Genomic DNA, 23,863 nt, shown 5'->3' on the forward strand with positions numbered 1-23,863 from the left:
GTGCCAAGAATTTTCTTTTCTGGGTCTTCAGTAGCTTTGGCTGTAGAGCTTCTCAGATCGTGTTAGCCATGATCACGGAGGGTCCTGGAAAGGCAGTTACAGCCATTTCAGATTCTCCATCCATTAGCATCCGAAGGAGACGGGAGTCAGCATGGTGGAGGTGACTTAACTTGGCCTGATAGATGCAGCCTCGTGTCTCATGGTGCCTTGCCCGCTAGGCAGGCTTGCTTGCCTCTCTCTCTCAGTTGGCATGTAAGAGGAAAGGGAAATCTCAGTGGCTTTGTCAGCTAGAAGTAAATGATTTCAGCGTTGATACTGAGGCATAATTTACGGAACATTCAAACATTTACTTTTGTACTGGTGTCCTAACATGGTGGAGTAAAATACTATCATGGAAAGAAAACTAGTGACATCAATTTAAGGTACAAATCAGTAACTATCCTTACTGAATTCACTCCGTGGCACACAGAGAAGCATAAATTAGCCCACAGAATAGGAAAGCAAGCTCCTGAAGACCAACCATTTTCCAAGGGTTTTTGTAAGGTACAAAAAAGCCTATCTTCATAGCTGCTGACTTTGGTGGCATTTTATTGTATTCCAGGAGAAAGGACAGAGACATCCTAATCTATCTTTTGTTATTCTAGGGGTCCAGTGACTTTGAAGTGGAAGTTAATTCTAAAATGGAATTTGTAATGGAGAGAATGAAATTACAAGCCCTTTTAACCCCCAAATCCACATCCCACCACCCAATATCCACACTCTATCTCCAAAAAGCAAGGGATGAGATGTGCAGGAAAAAAGTCGTGTTTGTGCTAGCTGAGTATTATAGCTATGGCATAAGACAAATCCCTTTTCTAAATGCAAACAAACAAAATATTCCTAGAAGGAAATTTTCCCCTATGATATTATAGATTGGTATTTAGGATGCTCTAGGTCTTAACGTGACTTCTGAATCATATAAGAAAGATTAAGTGTGTTTAGCATAATTTCAGTTTTAGGCATATTTTGCTGTATTCTGATTATTTGAAAACATAATAATCTATGTGTGGTATTTGCCAGGAATATAAATTCAAAACTCTGTAGGAGTTGTCAGTATGTCTGTAGACTTTTAACCAAAATCTTTGTGATAAAATTTTGGTTTTGAGATACAAAACTTGCACTTGCCTTAGGAACAATTTGCATTACATTGATTTAGCCAAGATCCCACCACCATTACTAATATGGTATATCTTTTCCAAAAGAAGCAATATGAACTTTAAATTCAAATTCAAATGTGTCCTAGAGTGCTTTGTGTTGTAAAAAGTTCTCCTTGTTAAGATGTTTTTATTAAAAGAATTACCCACTATTCTCTGCAGAATATCCCCAGGTAGGGAATGTGCTATGCCTTTAGTATGTTCTCTTGTAGCCTTGCTATGCATGTAGTTGAAGTTCAAGGGAAGATGGGATTTTGTGCGACATTCATGAAGTCATATCCAACTTCTGACACCTACAGGCCATATGACCATCTACAAATCGCTTAATTTCTCAGCATTCCCAGACAGCCCTCTAAAAGGATGTTAAAGAATAGCTGTCCATTTGTGCTATCTGAGGGAATTTCTGGGCTGTTAGGAGGCACCAGGCTTGGAGCTCGAAGGACCTAGCTTCAAATTTGGTCTTAAATACGTCCTAGCTGTGTGACTCTGGGGCAAGTCATTTAATGCTATTTGCCTATCCCTTGTCTTTCTGGCTTAGAATTGTTACTAAGATAGAAAGTAAGGATTCTTTGTTTTTTTAAAGAAGGAATTTCCTGACCAGAAGTACTAGATACCAGAGAAAAATCAGAAAAGACTTTGGCAAAAAATTTTTAAACTCTGCATACAATATCCAGAGATTCTAGGAAAAGTAATAACCCACCTGTATTCTGGGATCTATCAAAAGTAGAACTTTTGTTTCTTAACTGGCTTTCAGAATTTTTTTTTTTAACATCTTAGCAATATATTTGACATTCCACATTAGTGAGTTTGAATTTGCCTTCTTATTTCCTTAGACAGTGCCTCCTGTGCAGATGAGCAAATTCGGAAGCCTCCCTCCCAAAGTCCAAGGACCTATCCCTTCAGCAGATGACAATGCCTTTGGCACTCGGAAAGGCCGCTCCTCTTTCGGACGGGGCTTTTTTAAGATTAAAAACAACAAGAGGACAGCAAGCGCACCAAACCTGGGTATGTAGGGACAAATACACACCTGTTCCTCTCCCCACTTTGCATCCATGGATATTTGGTTCATATAAATCTTACAGTGCATACAGAGGAATGTGGTGTGTGTAGTTGACCCAAGCAGACCTATTGATTTTTATCTTCTTGTTTCTGGGAGTCTTTAAGTTCTGTTGATGTCTCTTGCTTCTTCATCACAGTCCTTTCCAAATGTGTCCAACAATCCAGCCCAGAGACTCTTTCATTAAAACAAAGATAAAAGAAAATGGTTCAGGCAAGCCAACAAAAACATCCACCATGACCGAGAGCACATTCTACACCAGCAATCACCCAATCTTTAATGAATGAAAAGAGGGATATTTTCTTACCTTTCCTCCAGGGCCAAGCCTGGTCATTATGATTAAATAATTTTTAGTTCATTTCATTTTTTCCCATTTGCATTGTTGTAATAATTATATACATATGATTTTCCTGAATTCTGCCTACTTGACTTTTAGCATGTCTTCTCATGTTCTGCTGAATTCTTCATGTTCATCATTACTTATGCTGTAATAATATTCTAGGACATTCATTTGCCACGGTTTGTTTTAATGGATGTTAATAGTTTTTTGCTACTATAAAAAAAAGTAGTTACTGTAAATATTTTGATCTATGGAAGATCTTTCAATATATATATAATATATCGATATAAGAGGCATACATAGATGGTGGAGTAGTTAGAGTACCAGGGCTGAAGTCAGAAAGGAGCATATTCCTGAGTTCAAATCTGGCTTCACATGTTTACCTGGGCAAGTCACTTACCTCTGTTTGCTTCAGTTTCCTCATCTATAAAATGAGCTGGAGGAAATGGCTAAATCATTCTAATATCTTTGCTAAGAAAATCCCAAATGGGATCACAAAGATTTAGACATAACTGAAAATGACTAAATCACAGCAATCAACAACAGCATACGTAGATAGATAAAGATTGTTATTATCTATTCTATATCATACAGTATATATGGTTTTGTGTATTATGTACATGTTTATAAGGGTTGTGTGTGTGTATATCCAGCCTCCTTGGAATATAGATCTAACTATTCTTCCAAAATTTTAAAGATTTTTTTTTAAAGTTATAAGTCAGTGTTTAAAGAATGATATCTTTAAAAATAGAACAAAAGGAGAAGTGAGTAATTCAAACAAATGAGATGTTAGTCTGCCCATCTATGCTGAAAGACAAAGTATTGCTCTTTAAAAGTGCCTACAGAGAGATATTGTGACAAATCAATGGCCTTTTAACTTCCTTCTGGGTGATTTAAGCTTTTGAGATCAAATAGAAGATGCCTAAAGACTTTTTCTACATTCATCATGATGCATTTCACATCCGTTTTGGCCATGTCGATCATCTTGACTAAACCTTCATGTAACATGGATGCCACGTGGAGGGTGGGGAGAGTGAGTGGGCATGCATTTACTGTACCTTTCTTCCCCGGTATGAATTTTGCCAGTAGGAGTTTTGATTTGTATTTTATTTTGTCATTCCTCGTGCTCTCTGCCATTGGGCTGCGTGTGATTTTATGCATTGTTGGGATATCTGAAGATCGTAGCAGAAGTGCAAGTGCACCCACGTTAGGTATAGTACTTCTGCATGCCAGGCGCCTGTGCCAGTGTCGTGCCTTTGAATGTAGCTAACCTCTGATTCTGGCCTGTGCAATTGCTAGAGAGTAGGCTGGCAGCCATCAGAAAATAAGATTCTTCGTGCTGAGATTTTTGTTTCTTCCCACGTCTTACTAAAAAGGAATTTTCTCTTTAACCCTTGCCCACAGCTTCCAAGCCTATCTTTCTGTTCCATCATAACCCATACTAATTAGAATCTCTTGTGAGTGTACCTGTGATCCCTTAGAAGCCCAGGTTCTTCTCAGAAAGTGGTAAAGTAGGATGGTCAGGTGTATCAGGTAGCCCTTTCCAGCCTTTTCTCCATCTTGAGTACTTAGGAGCTTAGATATAATTATCCATTCATTACTGTCACCAAAAATTCCCTTCTTTAATGAGAAGAGAAACTATTTAACTATTAAACACTGCCTTCCTGGCCCTGTGATCGCTTCCATGTGTGTTTGACTTGCCAGAGCAATACTGTGAGCCGAAGAGAAAGGTCTTTGCAAAACTCCACAGCCGATACTTTTTGATTTTTCTCTAGAAAGGTCTTTTAGGGCCTTCATTACAGTCGTACTTTTAAAGGGGTTTTGAAGAAAGCTTAGTGAGAGGAGTAATCAGTTTACTTCAGTGACTGCAAAGATCAGAGAGCTAGCACTTTTTTTCCATCACAAAAGGAAGTAGAATTGGGGAGGGAAGCAAGAGCTCTTCCTTGACACTCAAGTAGGGAGCCACTACAGAAAGAAAAATGAAGAATACAGACAGGAGAGAACTACTACGATTGAAGGGGACTAAAGGATTGTGTTCCAAGTGTACCCTTTACCTAATTCAGTTGCAGAGGAGGAGCTAAAAGCTTTCTTTGCCCCCTCCCCCCAAGATATCCCTATTTTTATTTATCCACATCTCTGCATAAACATACATACTCCAGAGAAGTCAAGTAACCTATCTTGCTCTTTTGGTTTTTTTTTTTTAAGTAACCAGAATGAGCACTGCTATGTGTTTGGGGGGAATAGAGGTACGAGGCACCAACCCAAGCCCTTTTGCCATCTATTTCAAATGTTTTTGCCCCTTTCTTTACAATACATTCTGTTTTTGCTGAGAGGTATATGCTGCTTATCCATAACCTCGCCTTCACAGCTTTGCTTCAATAGGAAATGCAATTTCTCTGATCTTGTTCAAACACCTATATCATCAATATGTTTTCTGTATAATATTGTCTTGCCATTGTAAAATGTAAAATATTACATTGAAATAGCTACACTCCTTATGTTCAAGAAGAGGAAATTTTGTTCTACTAGAAGGCATAAGGCCATTGGGAATGAAGAGAAAAGTCTTTGGGGGCAGCTGGGTGACTCAGTGTAATTGAAAGCCAGCTCCAAAGATGGGAGGTCCTAGGTTCAAATCTGGCCTCTGATATTTCCTAGCTTTGTGACCCTGGGCAAGTCACTTGACCCCCACTGCCTAGCCTTATCATTCTTCCACCTTAGAACCAATGCATGGTATTGGTTCTAAGGCAGAAGGTAAGTGTTTTAAAAAAAAAAGAGAGAGAGAAAAGTCTTTGCAGAATCCCACAGATGATACTTTTAGATTTATCTCATATAATTATTGTAGTGCATTTAAGGGGTTTTTGAAGAAACACAAGAAGCAGTAGGAAGGAGTGGTTTTCCTCAGGCACATGTACATGTCCACATTTCATATTAATCCTTTATCAAAGGAGAGATTTTTCTTTCCTAGTCCATTTCAAGGAAACCAGAGAAATGACTATTTGTATCATTTTAAAGCCTAAAGAAACTTGGGCATTATGGAGATATGAAAGATAGTCAGAGGTTCATAAGAAGGAAAACATTTCATAGCAATGATTTTTAAGTTAGACACATAATTTACTGACAGTTTTCTAGAGAAAAAAATCACAGGCATAATTGTACTCCCCCTCCCCAAATCTGCTGTAGTCAGATAATTGAAATGAGCTTTTCCTGAAGCATAAGAGTGGGATAAAAGGAAAAATTACTTTTTTCATAATAAAACAGTATTTTTTAGGGGCAACTCAATATACATTTATTGAGTGGCTGTTACATGCAAGCTACAGGGGTAGGTGATCACAGAGAGTGACAGATAGATGGAAAAGGACATAATTCCTGCTCTGAGGGTGCTTGGACTAGTAGAGGAGAATAAGATAACTAAATCAATGACGTGGCAGCTAGGTGGCACAGTAGATAGATTGCCAGACCTGAGTTTAAATGCACTTCAGAAATTTACTAATTAGGTGACCTTGAACAAGTCACTTAACTATTGTTTAATCTCAGTGGCCTCTTCTATAAAATTAGAATAATACCTAAATATTCTATCCTAAAAATAGAATAATAATACCTTCCTTCTCCCTAAAGTTGTAGTGAGGGTCAGATGAGATAATAATTGTAAAGTGCCCGGTACATGTAAGTACTATGTAAATATTATTGTTATTATTATGTGATAAATACCATCAGAGAGGTACAAAGTGCTACCATAATTTAGGAAATTCTAATTTAAGGAATCAACTTTTGAAAAAAATAGAATTTGAGCTTAGGCATTATATGATAGTAGATGAGATTCCAGGCAACATATATAGTGTCAGAAAAATTATGACTATAAGAAAGTTCAAGAATGTTCAGGAAATTGTGATTCGTTTGAATAGCGTACATATGTTAGGTTGTTAAGAGGAGATTAGACCCGACAGTGGAGTTTGTGGTCACGAATGCCAAGTTAAGGAATTCATACTTTCTTTGGGAGGCAATCAGGAACAGCAGGCTTCTGCCTAGAGGAGTGGCATGATTGGGGCTCTGCCCTAGAAAAATAAGCTGCTGGCCTTGGGAGATCAATTTAGCAGTTATTTCAGTAGTTAAGGAAATGAGGATAAAGACCTAGAATGAGGGGAGTGGGAGAGACAGTGTTCTGGAAGTGACGAATTTGATACATTTCAGACCTCCCATTAGGAGGATTTTGTGACTGATAAAGACAGCAGGGTCATGGGAGAGAAGAATGGAAGGTGACAGCAAGGCTTTGTATACTAGCATTATCATTAACAGGTTTGGAAATCAGAGCTTGTTTGGGGGGAGGGACAATGAGGGAGGACTTGGGACATTTGTTCTTGAAGGGTGGTAGGATACTGAAGTGCCACCCAGTAGGAGAAAACTGAAAAGGGACTGGGACCCGAGATAGAAAGACATTAACCTTATTACAGAGTTGATAGTCGATGCCTTAGAAAAGGATGAGATCACTAAAGGAGAGAGAAAGGGAAAGGCAAAAAGAAACTCGGGACTGAACTTTAGGGAATGGCCCACATTTAAGTGGCAGGAGAAGCCAGGGTGGTCCAAGAGAAAAGGATCATTTCACCATGAATGGTTTTTGACAGTAATTAAATGTTTCAGAGAAGAAAAAGACCTGGAAAAGACCTAGAAAAAATTTTAAATTAAAGGAAATCATGAATGATCTTCAAGAGAACAGATAGGTTTATTATTATTTTTTAATTTAAAAAAATTTTTCCCATGGTTACATGATTCTCCTTGTCTTCCTCCCCTCCTCCCTACCCCCTCCTAGAGTTGACAAGCAATTTCACTGGGTTATACTTATATAACAGATAGATTTAAGATATGCCATCAACTCTTCCCCTCCCCCAAAAAAGAAAATCAAAAAGCTCTTAACTTCCGTCATCCAGGATTTCTAAGATATTTTCATTGTTTAGGCTAATTCACTATTCAGACAGTTGATTTTAGATAAGAACTCAAATTTTTGGTTCATCTTTTGGTAGCTACAGTTTAGTAACTTAGGAAGATACCAGCAGGAGAGATGGTTATATGTTCCTGAAATGAAATAAAATTATTAGTTGAATTTTTTTCATAATCCTAAATTCAATGAGTCTTTTTTGTTTTGCTCTTGAAATAGCTGAAACTGAAAAGGAAACTTCTGAGGACCCAGGTCTGGCTGGCTTGTCTTCCCTAGGAAAGGATGCAGAGTGCACCAGTCCCTTCCAGATATCTCCACCTTCTCCAGACTCCAAAAAGAAATCCAGGGGTATCATGAAATTATTTGGAAAGTAAGTAAAAGAGGGAAATTTAGGACTCCTCCTGAATAGCTCCAGAATTCACACTTTTTTACTTCTCCCAAATAGCCAGGAAAATATCTTACATATTTATGTAGAAAAGACTCAACATATTTTGATTAAGAAAAGCCATAAATGGACATTTAGCTGAAATAGGCCAGGGTAAGGGTACCACATTAGGGAACTTTGCAGCATGTGGAAGAGAAGCTTAAAATTCAACTCATTTACCCTCATGGGCAGCCAAATTTCTAAATAAATGGATAAAGGAGGGGAGGAAGCATCAAAGGTAGAGATTAAATAAACATTTTCCTCTCTAGATCTGAAAGCTGCAAGGTCTCTAGATATTTCCCATTGTCATATCTGTTTTGTCAATGATTCAGACTCAGGAGGAGCCAATCTACTACTTTCAATCCGGATGATATGTCTGAGCCCGAGTTCAAAAGAGGGGGAACAAGAGCAACTGCTGGTCCTCGTCTGGGTTGGTCTAGAGACCTTGGGCAATCTAACAGGTAATGAAAGCAAAATGACCTGGCAGAAATGATGCTTTCCAGTCCATTCATGGGCAGCTGGGTGGTATGGTGTATTGAGGGCTGAGACAAGAAGGTTTGAGTTCAGATGTGATCTCCGATACTTATCTGTTGTGTGACATTGGGCAAGTCACTGTTTCCTCAGTTTCCTCATCTGTAAAAGGGGGAAATGATAGCACCTACTCATGGGGTTGTTCTAAGGAGCCAATGAAATAATTACAAAGTGCTTAGTACAGTGCTGAGTACATCACAAGCACCATATGAAAATGTGATGATGAAGGCATTGTAAGTGAACAGATTTTTGTCTTCAACAGCTTCGAAGACACTGTTCACTGAAGTGGGTGGTGAAACATCCATTCTTATATGCATCATCATCTGCTTATTTCTCTTTGGAGTAGAAGGTTTTGTGAGGTAGTCCAAGGACTCAAGCTGCCATGATCAGTGGCATAACTCTTGGAATGTCTCATTGTATGTCTGAAGAGACATACGGCACATTAGCTACTGAAGCCTGTGAATACAGGAGGATTGAAAGTTTTTTAGGATTTCTTAAACCTCTTAATAAATAATTCTGCATCTTTTGATTATTGTAAGGCCAAACAGTTTCTTACACTCACTCAGGGCTTTCTTAGACCACTTAACTGTTTTATTGCAAAGAGAAGGGTTAAATTAGCAAAAATGTCTGGTCCAACATGTGACTTTTAACAGTGGCAATGGCCTAGAAACAGAGCAGTTGCCTCCTGTAGTCTTTGCCATATTTTTTTTTCCCTCTACTTAGCAGAGGATCTTTTTGTTTTATAAAGTGTTATTATGGAATGCAAATGTGCCAAAGAAAGAAAGTCATCTCTAGACTTTAAATAATACCATTTGTACATTTAAATCTATTAAGCAAAAATTGAAATATTATCCCTTTAGTTGCATATTATTTCTCTTCTAATTTAATTCTTTCCCATTGATAAATTTCTGGAGAGAAAATATAAGTGCTAAAGTTATTCCAATTGGATTTAGGTGTATTTCGGTCTGAGGGATTATTTGTTTCTCTTACTAAAACTCACACAAGAAATGGGAAGAATTTAAGAAAATATACCCATTTGCTTGATTGCTTTTTCAAATCATATATTTGGCCAAATCGCATCAAAACTATCTTTTTAATCTATACCGCTTCAGATTTAAATGATCAGTGTGCCCCTAATCAGCAACTTTTAATTCCATTGGTCCATTTCCTTCCCAGATGAAGAATTACACATTGTTTACATGGCAAAATTGGAGGAGTCATTAAAGGGATGTCAAATGATCACCAAAGTTATTGTTCAGTGTGGAATTTTAAATCTGTTGCTTTTGAACTTGTAATATTTTCATTTGCCTGTTAGTGACTTGGATATGCCATTCGCCAAATGGACAAAAGAGCAGGTTTGCAACTGGCTTCTGGACCAAGGATTGGGTTCATACATGAATTCTGGCAAACACTGGATTGCATCTGGACAAACGCTTTTGCAGGCTTCTCAGCAAGATCTAGAAAAGGTGACAGTTTTTTGTTTGTTTTATTTTATTTACCTAAATTATTCTTTGAAACCATAAACATATTTTCTTTACCAACAGAGATAAGAAAAGGGGAAAACCTAAAGTTTCTGAGTAAGTCTGTGTGTCATGTTCCATATCCATCTCATGTCGTAGGATTTAGTCTCTTTGATAGTAAAGACTCAGATCTTGATGCTTTGATAGGGACCAACCAGACCAGTAAGGGCATTAAATATAAATTATGGCTTCTTTCTCCCCAACCTCCAGGCATTCTACCTCTCCTGTAGTCCTATCTAAACTCCACCTTGAAAAAAGGAACATGTTGAGAATAGCATGTTGAGCCTAGTTGAGGCATGAGACTTCCAAGGTTTTGCATTGCAAACAATTTCAGGAAAAGAAGTATTGAGCTAAATGTTCATCAAACCACCAGGTTAAAGTAAGAATCAGATAATTAATTTCAAAAATAGTGACAAAGAAGAGAATAAAGAATCTTGAAGTGATGGCAAACATCATGAACAGAAAACTATAGATTATATTCATAGAAATTCTTACTTTTGAGTATATTTCTAAGTTGCTAAATTTATCATCTATTTTCTAAGACTTTCCTAAAGAGGAAACATTATGATTAACATACACAAGTATCAGTAATTATGCATCACATAAACATTGTTTTCCTCAGTTTACTTCAGATTCGGGCACCATTAAAGTCCTCTGGGTGGTATGAGGGTGATCCTGAATTCTTGAAGACTCTGCCAGTAAAATGCAAACCTGGAAAAATGTTTTCTTTATGCACAATTGTCAGTGCCTGTGATTGTTGTGTATCTGTGATTGTTGTATGAAGAGTGACCACCAGGTACTGAATTTTTGGATCAGAATAACTCAGAAAATCATCTCCTAAGGCACAGAGAAGTTGTAATTTGCATGGGTGAAGGGAGTGCCCTTAACAATGAATTCATAGATTGAAAAGCTTTCTTTCCCCCATATTAATATTTTGAATAAAATAATGAGAGGAATTCCTATTACAGATGGTATAGGTGAAGGATGCTCCTCTGTGAAGGAGACCTGCCTACTAGCTACATACTAATACCAATCCTGGTGGGTGCAGCTTAACAAAATATCTGTCTGAGAGCTGAGCTGCATGTTCTAATCAGCCAGCAAGATCGAGTTACTCTTCTGATTCTATGTAGGCATGAGATTTTGTAAACTTCACTTGGGAGAAAATTAATTTTAATTCTTTGTCAAAGTCATCCAATTCTTGCTATCGAGACCGTAAAGGAAATTCGTCTGTTTATTCGTCTAGGAACTGGGAATTAAACATTCCCTTCATCGAAAGAAACTACAGCTAGCTCTCCAAGCCCTGGGATCTGAAGAGGAGACTAATCATGGAAAGCTGGATTTCAATTGGGTTACCAGTAAGATTTTATGATTCTCATAAAAGCTCCTACTGATTTTTTCTTGACTTTCAGGAAAGTAGATCTTGTTATACAAATCCTCAATAAGTATCCCTTACAGTTTTGTGAGAATGAACTAATAATAGTATTGGTTTTTTTGCTTTAGGGTGGTTGGATGACATTGGCCTTCCCCAGTATAAAACTCAGTTTGATGAAGGAAGGGTGGATGGTCGGATGCTACATTATATGACTGTTGTAAGTAATTCATATCTGGCTTTACATGAACATAGTTTAATTTTTTTGAGAAACAGAAGTAAAAACAGAGAAAGCATAAAGAGGTTTGAATAATCTCTGTTTATGTAGTATCTTGGGATATGTAAGACAGGCTTTGGATTCTTTATGGCTACCAAGCTTAGAAATAAAATTTCTTCTGAGCTTCTCCAGGTAGAGAAGATGCTTCTTTAGACTTTGGGGTCAGGAGTGTGGTAAGAATATCATGTAAAGAGAGTATACTGGAACCCAACGGAAGCATGGGACTACCGAGGTTCTATATTATAAACAACTTCAGAGAAACATGTCAAGCTAAATATTCAACCACTAATTTGAAATAAGAATCAGAGAAGTAATTTCGTAAACAGTTAAAAAGCAGAGAAGAAACTTAAAGTGGTTGGAAACATCTTTGTTTTTTAAAAACTCTTACTTTCTGTCTCATTAACAACTCTAAGACAAAAGGAGCAAGGGCTAGGCAAATAGAGTTAAGCGACTTGCTCAGGGTCACCCAGCTAGGAAATGTCTGAGGCCAGATTTGATTCCGTGTCCTGTCAACTCCAGGCCTGGCACTTTATTCATTGTGCCACCTGCCTGTTCGTAGCAAACATCTTTAACAGAAAATTGTAGATTACACTCATAGAAATCTTTCTTTTTTGGCATGTTTCTACATTGCTAAATTTATCATCTGCTTTTAAAGATTTCTGAATAGAAAACATAGTGATGAACACAGACAAGAGTATCAGGAATTATGCAATCACAAGAATATTATTTTCTTCAGTTTACTCAAAAGAATGCTCTTGGGAAGTTAATGCTACTTCATATGATTATATGCTTGCCTTTATACACACCTGTCTCCTTTGTACTTACAAGTCTAGTTTTTCTTTGAATGAATTAAGTAAATGTCAGTTTATAATCTGAAGATTTCCTTCTTTACCCTTTTGAAAAGTAATTTTAAATAATTAAGGTAACTTTAAATAAACTAAATTAATCTGCTATTCCTTAAATTCCAGTGGCTCCCTGATACCTTTAGAACCAAATACAAATGTCTCTTTTAGGCATTTATAACTCTTTACAACCTGCCTCCCCCCTACCTTTCCATGCATTTTACACATTACGTCCCCTCTCAAACAATATGGTTTAATCAGACTGCCGCCCGCCTGGTCTTTACACATGCCATTATTCCAACTCTAAGCTTTTGCATAGGCTGCCCCTTCTTGTCTTGGAATGCATTCCCTCCTAGAATTCCAAGTTTTCTTCTAAGTTCAGCTTGCCAAGACTCTTTTCTATAGGAAGCCTTTCCCGATATGCTTATTTGCTAGGACCCCGCCTCAAATTACCTTTTTAAAAAACTTTGTATATATATTTGTATGTACTTATATGTGTTTTACCTAACCAAATAGAAACTCCTCAAGTCCCACCTGTTCTATTTGCCCTTTTATTCTCCAGAGCCAATTAGCAGGTGCTTAATAAATCCTTGCTGATTAGTAATCATTTAGAAATTTTTCTAGTGACCCTGGGGAAGTCATTTAACCCAAATTGCCTAGCCCTTACCACTCTTCTGCCTTGGAGCCAGTACTCAGTATTGATTCTAAAACAGAAGGTAAGAGATTTTTAAAAAAAGTATTTTAGTCACTTTAGAAGTCATTTAGTCTAATCCACAAATGAGCAGACATCTTCTCTACAATTTGCCTGATCATTCAATTATCAACTGTCGTTTGATGAAGAATTTCTTCCCTCCCAAGACAGCTTAATCCATTTAGACATCTCTAGTTATTAGGATATTTGCCCTTTTCCATTTTGTCTTCATAAAGCCTCAGACACTTACTGGCTGTGTCACCCTGAGCAAGTCACTTAACAGTGTTTGCTTCAGTTTCCTCACTTATAATTCACTTGAAGGAAATGGGAAAACATTCCAGTATCTGCCAAGGAGTCACGTGGAGTCACAAAAAATCAGACACAACTGAAAACTTTTGAATAACGACAACAAGGTGCTCACTTGCTAACAGTCTCAACTTATTTGGGATTTCAATTCCTTACCAGTCATTTTTATTCTGTACTTCCTACTCTGAAGATAATTGTGGTTCTGCCTTCTCTTGGATGTTGGATAACCAACAGTGTCCATTATCATTGTTCTGCCTACCCCTAGTAGCTATTATATATCTTCTTAAGTCTTCTTCTTGCTACTAGTATAGCTGTCAAAGACCATTTTGTTATCCTTATGATGCTATTTGTCATAGGACTCTGTTCTTTCTAGGCTTTAGCATTCCTGACATTCTTAGAGAATCTTGAATTCATATTTTGTAACCTACTCTTGTTTCCATTTCCCACATACCTTTTAGAAATCTGAGTTGGTTGATGAGTTCTCTTCCCTCCCATATAAGACTTTTTAGACAACTCCTTCTTTTTCTTCTCTCTTAGAATTATTTGTGTTTTTATCTTCTTTTGTTCTTGAGAATGGCATACCTCTCAATCCCCGTAGAATTCTCCTTGGAAAAATTTAGTTTCAAGAATTTACTCAGTGCCAGTTTTTAAATATGTAATGTTTCTTTACCACTTCTTTTTTCAGTCTGTTGTCCTTGAATAACATATGTCATTTCCTTATAATTTAGTCAAGAGCCACATTTTGATCAAATGACTAGTCCCAGGAATATCCAGGATAACAAATGTACCTTTTTGTTCTAAATATTTCTGACAGTACTTTGTAAAATAGTAAGAGTATAAGTTTTGATGTCTTGCCATGGATAACAAAGTCTTTGATAAATAATATGCTAAATGTGTTTTTACAACCTTAAGATACTATTATATTACTATTAAGATACTATCTTTCAAGACAGCTTAAGTTAAACCTAGAATTTCCATCACTGGCAACCACAGAAACAGAAAATTGTCACTGTTACATGCCTCCACCCTTTTTTCCTTTTAAAATATGACCACCCTGATGCATCAAAAAGCTTAGTTTCCATTTTTTTTTTTTTTGGTATCCTATCTCTTATCAGTAAGGTGTGCCTAGCATGACTTCCCCCCCCCCCTTTTTCACATACTGCAGGTGTTTTGGGGTGGGTCTGGTTCTTATCTTAGCACCGCCTCTGAAATTAGCTTCCTTGAGATAAATCTTTTCTGCGGCATATACATTTTAAAATTCTCTCTAATCATCATTATCATCAAAACCAGCATTTTTGCATACAGCTTTAATATTTGCAAAGTGTTATGATCTAGCGATTAATTAATAGGAGATTTTGATCATTTCTAAAATTGTTACAAAGCTTGGTGTGCCAGATTAAGACTAGTTACTTTAACCAGACTCTTGTGGATTTAATTGGGAGGGGTGAGATGGCAAATAGCCCCAAATAAAGGGGATCTTCATGGAACAGCAATAGCAAATAATCCCTATTAGGCTCTTCCTTTTCTCCACTTGTTAAGAAGTCCCTTTGATGAGGAGGTCTGGTCTTTTCTGAGTATCCTTTTCTTAGGGAGAGAACAGAATGACTGCCTTCATTGGTAATAATGCTTTGTCAAAAGGGCACTTAGGTGGCACAGTGACTAGAGAGTCTGGACTGGAGTTGGGAGAACCTGGTTCAAGTCTGGCCTTAGACATTTCCTCGCTGTGTGACCCTGGATAAGCCACTTATCCCCATTTTATGTCTTACTAAGCTAAAAAGCAAGGGTTGAAAAAAGTTTTTGTTTTTTGTTTTTTTTTAAAGATGGTTTAGTGCTTAGAGACTTTGGAGGTGTAGCAGTAGATGTTCCACTTACTTGGAGGACTTTTTTCTGTGAGACTCTAAGAAAGTGGAGAATTTGGCTTTAAAGTGGTTTCCCTGATTCTTGATCATTAACCACCATGTGTACTAAGTATTTCTTCTCTTTTCCCCCTCAAGGATGACTTGTTGTCTTTGAAGGTTGTTAGTGTGCTACACCATCTTAGTATCAAAAGAGCCATCCAGGTCCTAAGGATAAATAACTTTGAACCTAACTGTCTTCGGAGGCGACCATCAGATGAGGTAACATTTGCAATTAAGGCTGACGGCACATACCAAAGTATACTTGTACTTGCCAGGTAGATGAGTGCCTATACTGGAAAAAGGTAACTACAAAAATTCAATGTATCTCCCCTCTCAAAACTTATAAGGAAAAAACACTTTTGTCTTTTTGTTTTCTTAACTGCACATAAACCAGGTTTGTATTTAGAGGACTTGGGTTAGAATCTCAACCCTACACCACTTTGGGCACATTTCCCAATTTTTCTGAGCCTCGCTTGCTTTATGAAATGAGGAGATTGGGCAAGATGATCTTCGATGCACCTTTCTACTTTCAATCTGTGTTCCTATATTACTCATCTCCATGATGATACCTTAAAAAAACAAAAACAAAAACCTGTTGCTTGGAACAGATCACAGCCTCTCAAAGATTTTAGAGCTGAAAAAGACCTTGAAGGTTATCTAAACTCACCAGTCTTTTACAGATGAGGAAAGTGACTCCATCCCCAAAACCAGAACAATGATTTTATGCTTTTCAGCTACTGGCCTCGGGGAGTCAGGAGACTTAGGCAACATAGGGCAATTTCTTTTCCAAAAAAGCAATATGTTTAATGATAATATTAATATTTTACTATAATCATATACACAGATATAGAAAATAAAAATAAGTGAAATATACATATATGTATGAAACATATTACATAGGTGTAATTTTAGGAAAGGGAGTTTAAATTATCTACGTTTTTTAAATGCTTTAAAAGATTATTCCTTTAATCTTTGTTCTGAAAAGCAGTACATTTGCAACTCAGAGAGTGGGTGTGGGTGTGTGTGGATATGAGGATTTGATTATATAGATAGGGTGGGAATTATTGACAAAATAGGAAGAGTTAATTAAGGCTGGAACCCTTAAGTCAACAATTAAAAATGTCAATGGTTGTTTGTTCCCTAGAATAATATTACTCCCTCAGAAGTTTCGCAGTGGACCAATCATCGGGTGATGGAATGGCTACGTTCTGTAGATTTGGCAGAGTATGCACCAAATTTGAGAGGAAGTGGTGTGCATGGTGGACTCATGGTAAAGCTGTGTTTCAGTTTAAACTGCATTTAATGTATTGGATGAACACAAGTACTGGAGGTTTAAAAACCATACATCGCATGTACTTATTTCCTGTGTTTTCACTAGTATGATGCTATCAGTTGGCTAATCGTGGATCCTCACAGTATTCTAAATCACGCAGCCCATGCCACTACCCCTGGGGAGAAATATAACTACTCATCTCAAACAAGTCCAATTTTTAGAGATCTTTAGGGAAGAATCATAGAATCTGAAGAGTCGGAAGAAGCTTCAGCAACTGTCTAGTCCAACCTATCTTACACCGAGGGATTCCATCTCTTGTACCACAGACTTGACAAGTGCCAGGGAGAGGGAATCTACCGCCTCTCCTTGAACAAGCTGACTTTGTCCCCTGCATAGCCCAGCAGACAAGTATCAGAAATTATGTTGGCTTTCCCGAGGTGCCCCAGTGTAGACACCACCCAGGGGCTTCAGCACATTCTTGGGATTAGGGGCTGGGGAAGGGTGTTTTGGTCAGAGATGTCCCAGAGTGAGTGAGTAGAACAATGGCCTTTCCAGAAATAATGATGAGCTTGATTCGATTGCAGAGCCTAGCTCTTTTAAATTTCCTATTGTTACATTTCAGTGATCAATCATCTTTTACTCTAAAGATAGTCTTCCTTATAGGCAGTTTACATGATTGTGAATATGGTTTAATTCCATTTCCTTTTCCTGTTCTTTATGGATCTGGATCATTTCTAGCCACTGTTCTCTGTGTAATCATTTTTACTGTATCTAAAAACTTTTCTACTGATTACATGTGTACAGACAGATGTTGTACATTGAATATTAGTTTTTGATGTTATTGACATAGATTTGCTTACAGGTTCTGGAGCCTCGTTTTAACGTTGAAACAATGGCTCAGTTGTTAAACATTCCACCAAATAAAACACTGTTGAGACGACATTTGGCCACCCATTTCAACTTACTGATTGGTGTTGAGGCTCAACGTCAGAAGCGAGAGGCAATGGAGTCACCGGATTATGTCCTTCTAACAGCTACCGCCAAAGTGAAAGTAAGTATTGGTTCCCACCCCTGAGTGCGTGTAAGCCACCAAGATTCTGTGGCATCCCACCAGAGCAGATCTGATGTACGTGAATCACAATCTAAGGGATCCTGGTCAGTGGAGCCATCGTCATTACAGAGTTCAGGCTTTGGGGGACCATTTTATCCTGCTCACTTTAGTGTTAACGAGGATACTGTATAGCGTAGAACAAAGACTTAGATGGTTTCCAGTCTCATATGTGGCCATATTCAGAGGATAAAGAGGATGTTTCCTTGTTTAGTAGCTTCCTGATTGAGCTTTCCATAAGGTTTCAGTTCAAGAAGCACCAGAAAAATGATGCAATGCATTTGTATTGGAAGGTGGCTAAAAACTTTCTGTAGGTTAAAAAAAAACAACTGTAATACGAATGTCGGCAACTTATGTGAATTCTTAAGTGATTTCCAATTTGTGTCCAGTTTAGGCTATTTCTTTTTCTTATTTTCCAAACAAGGTATTTGAGTCAACTTAAGTAGAGATTTAATGATAGAACCCTTCCTGGTTTCCTGTCCCTGCTCCCCAAAGAGGAGAAGAGATATAGCAAATGCTTGTTTACCTTGCCCAGATCTCGAAGGGGCCATATGAGATTTAGGACAAAGCTCACTTTTCAACTGCAGGGGCATGAAGTTAAGGACTTCAATCATTCCTTTATTGGGCTTAGATTTAATCATCAGTTTTCTTACTGTAAATAATGTATGTATCAGGTCTCACAAGCCCCCCAAGTGATTTTACTATTTTCTCAATTTTTTTTTTTAAAGCCAAAGAAACTCACCTTTAGCAATTTTGGGAATCTAAGAAAAAAGAAACAAGAAGATATGGAGGAATATGTATGCCCAATGGAATTGGGACAGGCATCAAGAAATGCAGCCAAGAAAGGATATAGTCCTGGTTTGGACATTCGACTATATGATGATGATGATTTGGATAGACTAGAACAGGTAAAAACAAGGATCATTGTTGTTCAGATGCTATCCAGCACATGAATTTTAAGAAGAGAAGTCAGGATGATATTTTTGCTTTGATTAGAGCTTATTAATGACATTTCTCTTGTGTCTTAAGCATGGATCATAGTAATACTATTAATAGATATTATTCCCAATACAACTGAGTTCTGTCTAATTTGGTAAATTGTCTGACATGGCAGCAAGACCAGAGTTCACATCTGACCACAAATACCATCTGTGTGTCCTTGGTCAAGTCACTTAATCTGTTTAACTGTTTCCTCAAATGAAAAATGGGGATGATACTAATAGTGATTATGAGGATCAAATGAGATAATATTTGTAAATTGCCTAGCATAGTGCCTGGAACGCAGTAGGAACTACATAAATGTATCATTATTAATCATCAGCTGCAGTAGATATTAAGAGAAGCCAGAGATAGGATATATCCATTACCTTTTCAGATGGAAAAGAAATTGTGTTCACCCAACCAAAAAATAATCTTTTTGTGTCCTTGTCCGGGACAGAACAATAGAATGCTAAATCGAGGGGTCCATCATTCTAATCCACTTGACTTTTCTTATCTATTGAAACGTTTCCCCCGATGCTACCAACCACGGCCCATTTGTATCATGGTAGATACTGTAGAAGTCCATTCCTGCTCTACCTGTACACAGCTGTTAATAGCTGGTCACCTGCCTCCATGCAATGACCAACACTCAGTCAGTAAACATTTAGTAAGTCCCTACTTTGTGCCAGGAGGAGGCTTGACTATATTTAAAAGCTTTTAAGACACTGATTACTTCTATATGTATACACGCTGGTGTTGGCTTTTCACTGCCCCTGTTTTTAGAAGTGATGGTTTCCGATGGATCAATTCCAGGAGAAAATACTTGTTTGTGAAGGTTGCGTTTGCCCCCTTTTATATTGCCACGACCTCCCCTGGACCTTAGTGTCGTCCCCATATCTATTCATTAGGCATCATAGGTAGCATCACTGCTTTAGGTCGTGGGTCATTGCCAAATTTGTCTGAAATCCAAATACCTCTGGATGATTTATTTCGTGTAGATGGAAGATTCAGAGGGGACAGTGAGGCAAATTGGCGCATTTTCAGAAGGCATCAATAATTTAACGGTAAGTAGCTAATGTGCCTTTTGGATATCCCAAACTCATAAATCTACTGAGCTTTTAATTCACGACATGTCTGACTCTCATTCTTGTTTTCCAGCACATGTTAAAAGAAGACGACATGTTTAAAGACTTTGCCACACGTTCTCCTAGTGCTAGTATTACAGATGAAGACTCCAATGTGTGACGGTGACAATTGGGAGTCTTCTTTTCTGCCCTGTTTCAGAAATGCATTCACGAGAAATGAGAGGCTGCACATCGTTCATCTATCATGCTCACTTCTACCTGTTTAGAAGTGACTTTCGTTTCAAGGGGTCGAGGGGGGGTGGGACAGGTGCCTATTCTGAAGTTGCCATTGAACAATGAAACACTGGTGAGTGGTAGTATAATGATTTTTACTCTATTTAATGTACAATTCTGTGACATATTTAAAGTGTTGCTTTTTAAATGATGTTACTATATTGTTCCTCTTCGCATTGATGCCATGAAAGACTTTGGAGGAAAACGAGCTATTCAGTAAATTTACTGTGGCTTTTTTAGACAAAAATTAAGTGATCGTTGATAGATTTCTCAACATCAACATGTAGAATTCCTTAACTTTATGTGTGTCCACCTGAATGTCACAGTTATGTCCTTACATGCCTTTTTACTATTGCTGTCTTATTTTTGTACATTTTTCTAAAGCATGTATACACACTTAAATATATTAAATCATAGAAAACAGAACTTTTATTTTATGACATAGGAAGATAATGAAAAGATTGTTGTTGGTTTTTTTTTTTTTAAACAAGTGTTGCTTACAGTTTGCATATATACCAGCTGGTTCCTGGAACAATTAGACTTTTTTGAACTCGGGACTTTCTTATCCTACCAAATGCCAGCAGTGTTGACCATTGTGACAAAATTATTGACAAGTTAAGTTAGTAAATCGGAAATTCCCAAGAATTATTTTTTCTACCCTGGGTTGGATTACTATGCTATTTAAGATTTTGACTTCAAATCCTGGATTATTTTACCTAAGAGGGAGAACTTGAGGAATATTTTTTATTCTATAACCAGAAGAGCTTTTCATTTTAATTCCAAAGGGTTTATTTAGAAAGAATTTCAAAATTAAAAATAACTTATAGTATTAAATTTATTATTTTCTTTCTGTAAACATATTACCACATCAAAACCCATAACAGTAGGTTGCTTAGTATATTTTAATTGTAAACCCTTCCTGCCACTAATGAATGGAACTTTTGAAACTGATATTTTATCCTACATTTTTATCCTAAAATAAAGGTCCATCCAATCAGTTCAGTATTAAAATTATACTGGAAAGTGGTTTGTGATGCCAGTTTTGTGACGTTAAATGGAGTGCTAAGCTATTGTATAGTACAGTGGTCCTATGTTTTTTGGAAAGAGAAGAGAAAACTGCTAACAAAACTATCCCATATCTTTTTTAAGGTTTTGGGGAAAAATTTTGAACCAATAATATATGCACAAACTTGTCATGCTAATGAGTACACATTTACTCCTTTATTTAATAGGACACCTTGGGAAACAGTCCCAAAATGTTCAAAATGTTAAGGGAGGTCATAAATACTGTTAGGATACATAAATTGTAAACTTTATTTAAATATCAGAGACATGAATTTTCCATTTGCCACCAGGAAACTTCCTAGGTCTTGTAGTTTTAGATTATTTATTTATAACTACCATGAGTTGATTAGAGTATTATTATGCTACCTTTTAGCCTACCACTCATTATTTGAAAATGGCATCAGAAACTGTGTTATTAATGTGCTATGTTCATATTTTAATATAAATACAAATGGCCATGCATTTTTCTTATTGGAAAATTCCTTACCAATTTACTGTTATGGCCCTATGTGGAGAATGCTACAAATGCCAAATTAGCTTCATTTAGTACAAACAAATTTTTATGGCATTGAATTTTTTGTGTTGTTTTTTTTTTAAATTATAACAACATGCACTACTGGGTATTTCCATGTGAAAGCAAATAAAAAGTCACTTGGAGACTTCCATGTATTCCAATTCTTATTCTTTTCCTTTCCCCCTCAGATAACCAATAGGGCTTCTTTTGAGACATCAGTAGGGATATAAATTTTATGCCAAAGAATAGAAATGTGAAACTGTGACTTGGGATGTTTTATTGCTAATAATAAAAAGAATGTAGGCACCTGAGCTGATGGTGGGTGTTCATAAGGCAAGGGGGTAGAAACAGGAAAAATTGGCATCACCTGCAATGCCTAGAAACTTAAAAGAGATAAAAGAGATACAGGAGTGAATGGAAGGACATAAAGGGAATGAAGTGCCAGTTTGAATTTTGAAACTTGGCAAATCAAATATTGAGAGAATAAAGTAAAAAGAAGTAAAGTGTGGAATTTGGGGGAAGACTGGATGCTATGTGTGGAAGTAAGTTAACTAAGCCTTGTTAAACCAGTCTGAGTCAGTCCAAACAGGGCACACCCTTCTGACAAACCAGGAAGCCATAATTTGTTTATCTACCTGTGCCAGACTATATAGTTAGTGCTGTAGGGCTAGGAAACAGACGAGCATGGACAATATCACACGTGTAATTCAATGATTATCTACAAAATTGATTTTATGAAAAAGAATTGAACCTGACAGCGGCCCATTCTGGAAAGATTGAAGTCATCTATGTTGCTGAGAAAATGGGCCAAAAATCTTCTCAAGAAGTGGCTCAGAGGGATAAGCCAGATCTCATCGTCATGTGTGACATTTTCAATCGAGCTGTGGTCTATGCTGCTCAGAAACTGAAGGACTATCTTGGATTTGAAGATCCTCTAAGCAAACTGTCCCCAGATTCCAACACACTAAATGAGATCTTTTTAATTCATTTTATTAACTTCTGTCACGAAAATGGAATGGACGAGAAGATTACCACTAACAAAATGACCAAGAATCAGGCCTTGTTGTTTGGGGCTGACTGGATCTGGACCTTCTGGGGATCTCATAAGGAAATCCTGTTTCAGCTGGCTGTCCAGACTTTACAGATGTCCACGGTCTTCCATACTGAGTCTAATCCCCGTGACCTGCTCGGCAAGGAAGCAGTGTTAGACGTGCATTCTAGGGAGGAAAATCGATTTGAGAAGATGGAAGAATTCTGTAATTTGATAGGTGAGGACTGTCTGGGTTTATTTATCATCTTTGGTGTTCCAGGAAAGCCTAAAGACATCAGAGGAGTTCTCTTGGACAGTATCAAAAACGAGAAAATTCAAAACTGCCTGTCGGGAGAGAAGGCTGTGAAACATTTTATCTTAAACACAAAGAACTGTCTGTCTACCAAAGAACTGTTAGAAAACTATCTGTGTAAAAATGATAGGCTGAATAAGATAGGCAAAGTTTATATTAATTTTCTCTGAATTTTATATAGGTTAAGTAAACCAAGAAAATATAAACCCATATGTCAAGCAAAGAAAAGGATTCTATTCTTTCAAGCATAAGAGCATTATTTAATGTGACAGCATTATTTTGTGCATTAAATGGGTTTAGGACAGTATTGTATAAACTGACAAATTCATTTCTTTTGGTGGCAAAAATTAGCTAAGTCGTGTTCCAAATGATTGTATTATTGTGATCATGAAAAAGGGGGGAAAAAAAAGCCATGAAGAAATCTTTGGGGAAAAAACCCACATAGTTCAATGTAACATTTGTTCATTTGCTTGAGAAGCCAATACTAAATAAAACAACTCTGAAAGTTTGCTTTGCAATGAAGGTGTGTCTGTTACTTGAAATAAGGTTAGAATTCTATTTACTCAAACTGTCAAGGGTGTGTATATCTTCCTTTGTTGGGAAGTAGGGTGGGAAGGTGGAGCAAAAGAAAAATATACAAACCATTTTGAAACTTGGTTCCCACACAGAAGTGGGCGAAGACCTACTTTCTTCCTTTCCCTGTATACCACAGTCTACCCATTGGCCACAGAATGGAATGAGGGAAAGGAGGAGTTTTCTTTTGAGGCTGCTTGTCTGGTGGCTGTGTCTATTATGCAAAGTTAATCATTTTGTTTTATGAGTACTATAATACTTATAAAATCA

The 23,863-nt window shown here is 37.2% G+C and overlaps 2 protein-coding genes across 2 annotated transcripts in view; both read left to right on the forward strand.

Annotated features, from left to right (window-relative positions):
• PPFIBP1 (PPFIA binding protein 1) overlaps positions 1-20,096 on the forward strand; it is a 211,895-nt gene extending 191,799 nt beyond the window's left edge. Inside the window, exons 19-31 of the mRNA XM_044678659.1 lie at positions 2,027-2,198; positions 3,769-3,801; positions 7,740-7,890; positions 8,277-8,405; positions 9,791-9,941; positions 11,239-11,350; positions 11,496-11,584; positions 15,475-15,597; positions 16,523-16,648; positions 17,514-17,702; positions 18,488-18,667; positions 19,739-19,804; positions 19,899-20,096. Of these exons, the coding sequence (XP_044534594.1) occupies positions 2,027-2,198; positions 3,769-3,801; positions 7,740-7,890; positions 8,277-8,405; positions 9,791-9,941; positions 11,239-11,350; positions 11,496-11,584; positions 15,475-15,597; positions 16,523-16,648; positions 17,514-17,702; positions 18,488-18,667; positions 19,739-19,804; positions 19,899-19,985 (1,608 nt within the window). The 3' untranslated portion in view covers positions 19,986-20,096. The remainder of the gene's footprint in view (positions 1-2,026; positions 2,199-3,768; positions 3,802-7,739; positions 7,891-8,276; positions 8,406-9,790; positions 9,942-11,238; positions 11,351-11,495; positions 11,585-15,474; positions 15,598-16,522; positions 16,649-17,513; positions 17,703-18,487; positions 18,668-19,738; positions 19,805-19,898) is intronic.
• A 782-nt stretch (positions 20,097-20,878) lies between these two features.
• Positions 20,879-23,538, forward strand: REP15 (RAB15 effector protein). Its single transcript, XM_044677564.1, has one exon. It carries the CDS (start codon positions 22,480-22,482, stop codon positions 23,188-23,190), a length of 711 nt encoding a protein of 236 aa, XP_044533499.1. The 5' UTR covers positions 20,879-22,479; the 3' UTR covers positions 23,191-23,538.
• The last annotated feature ends 325 nt before the right edge of the window (positions 23,539-23,863 follow it).

The sequence above is a fragment of the Gracilinanus agilis genome, chromosome 5 (assembly GCF_016433145.1).
Source record: "Gracilinanus agilis isolate LMUSP501 chromosome 5, AgileGrace, whole genome shotgun sequence".
Classification (NCBI taxonomy): Eukaryota; Metazoa; Chordata; class Mammalia; order Didelphimorphia; family Didelphidae; genus Gracilinanus; species Gracilinanus agilis.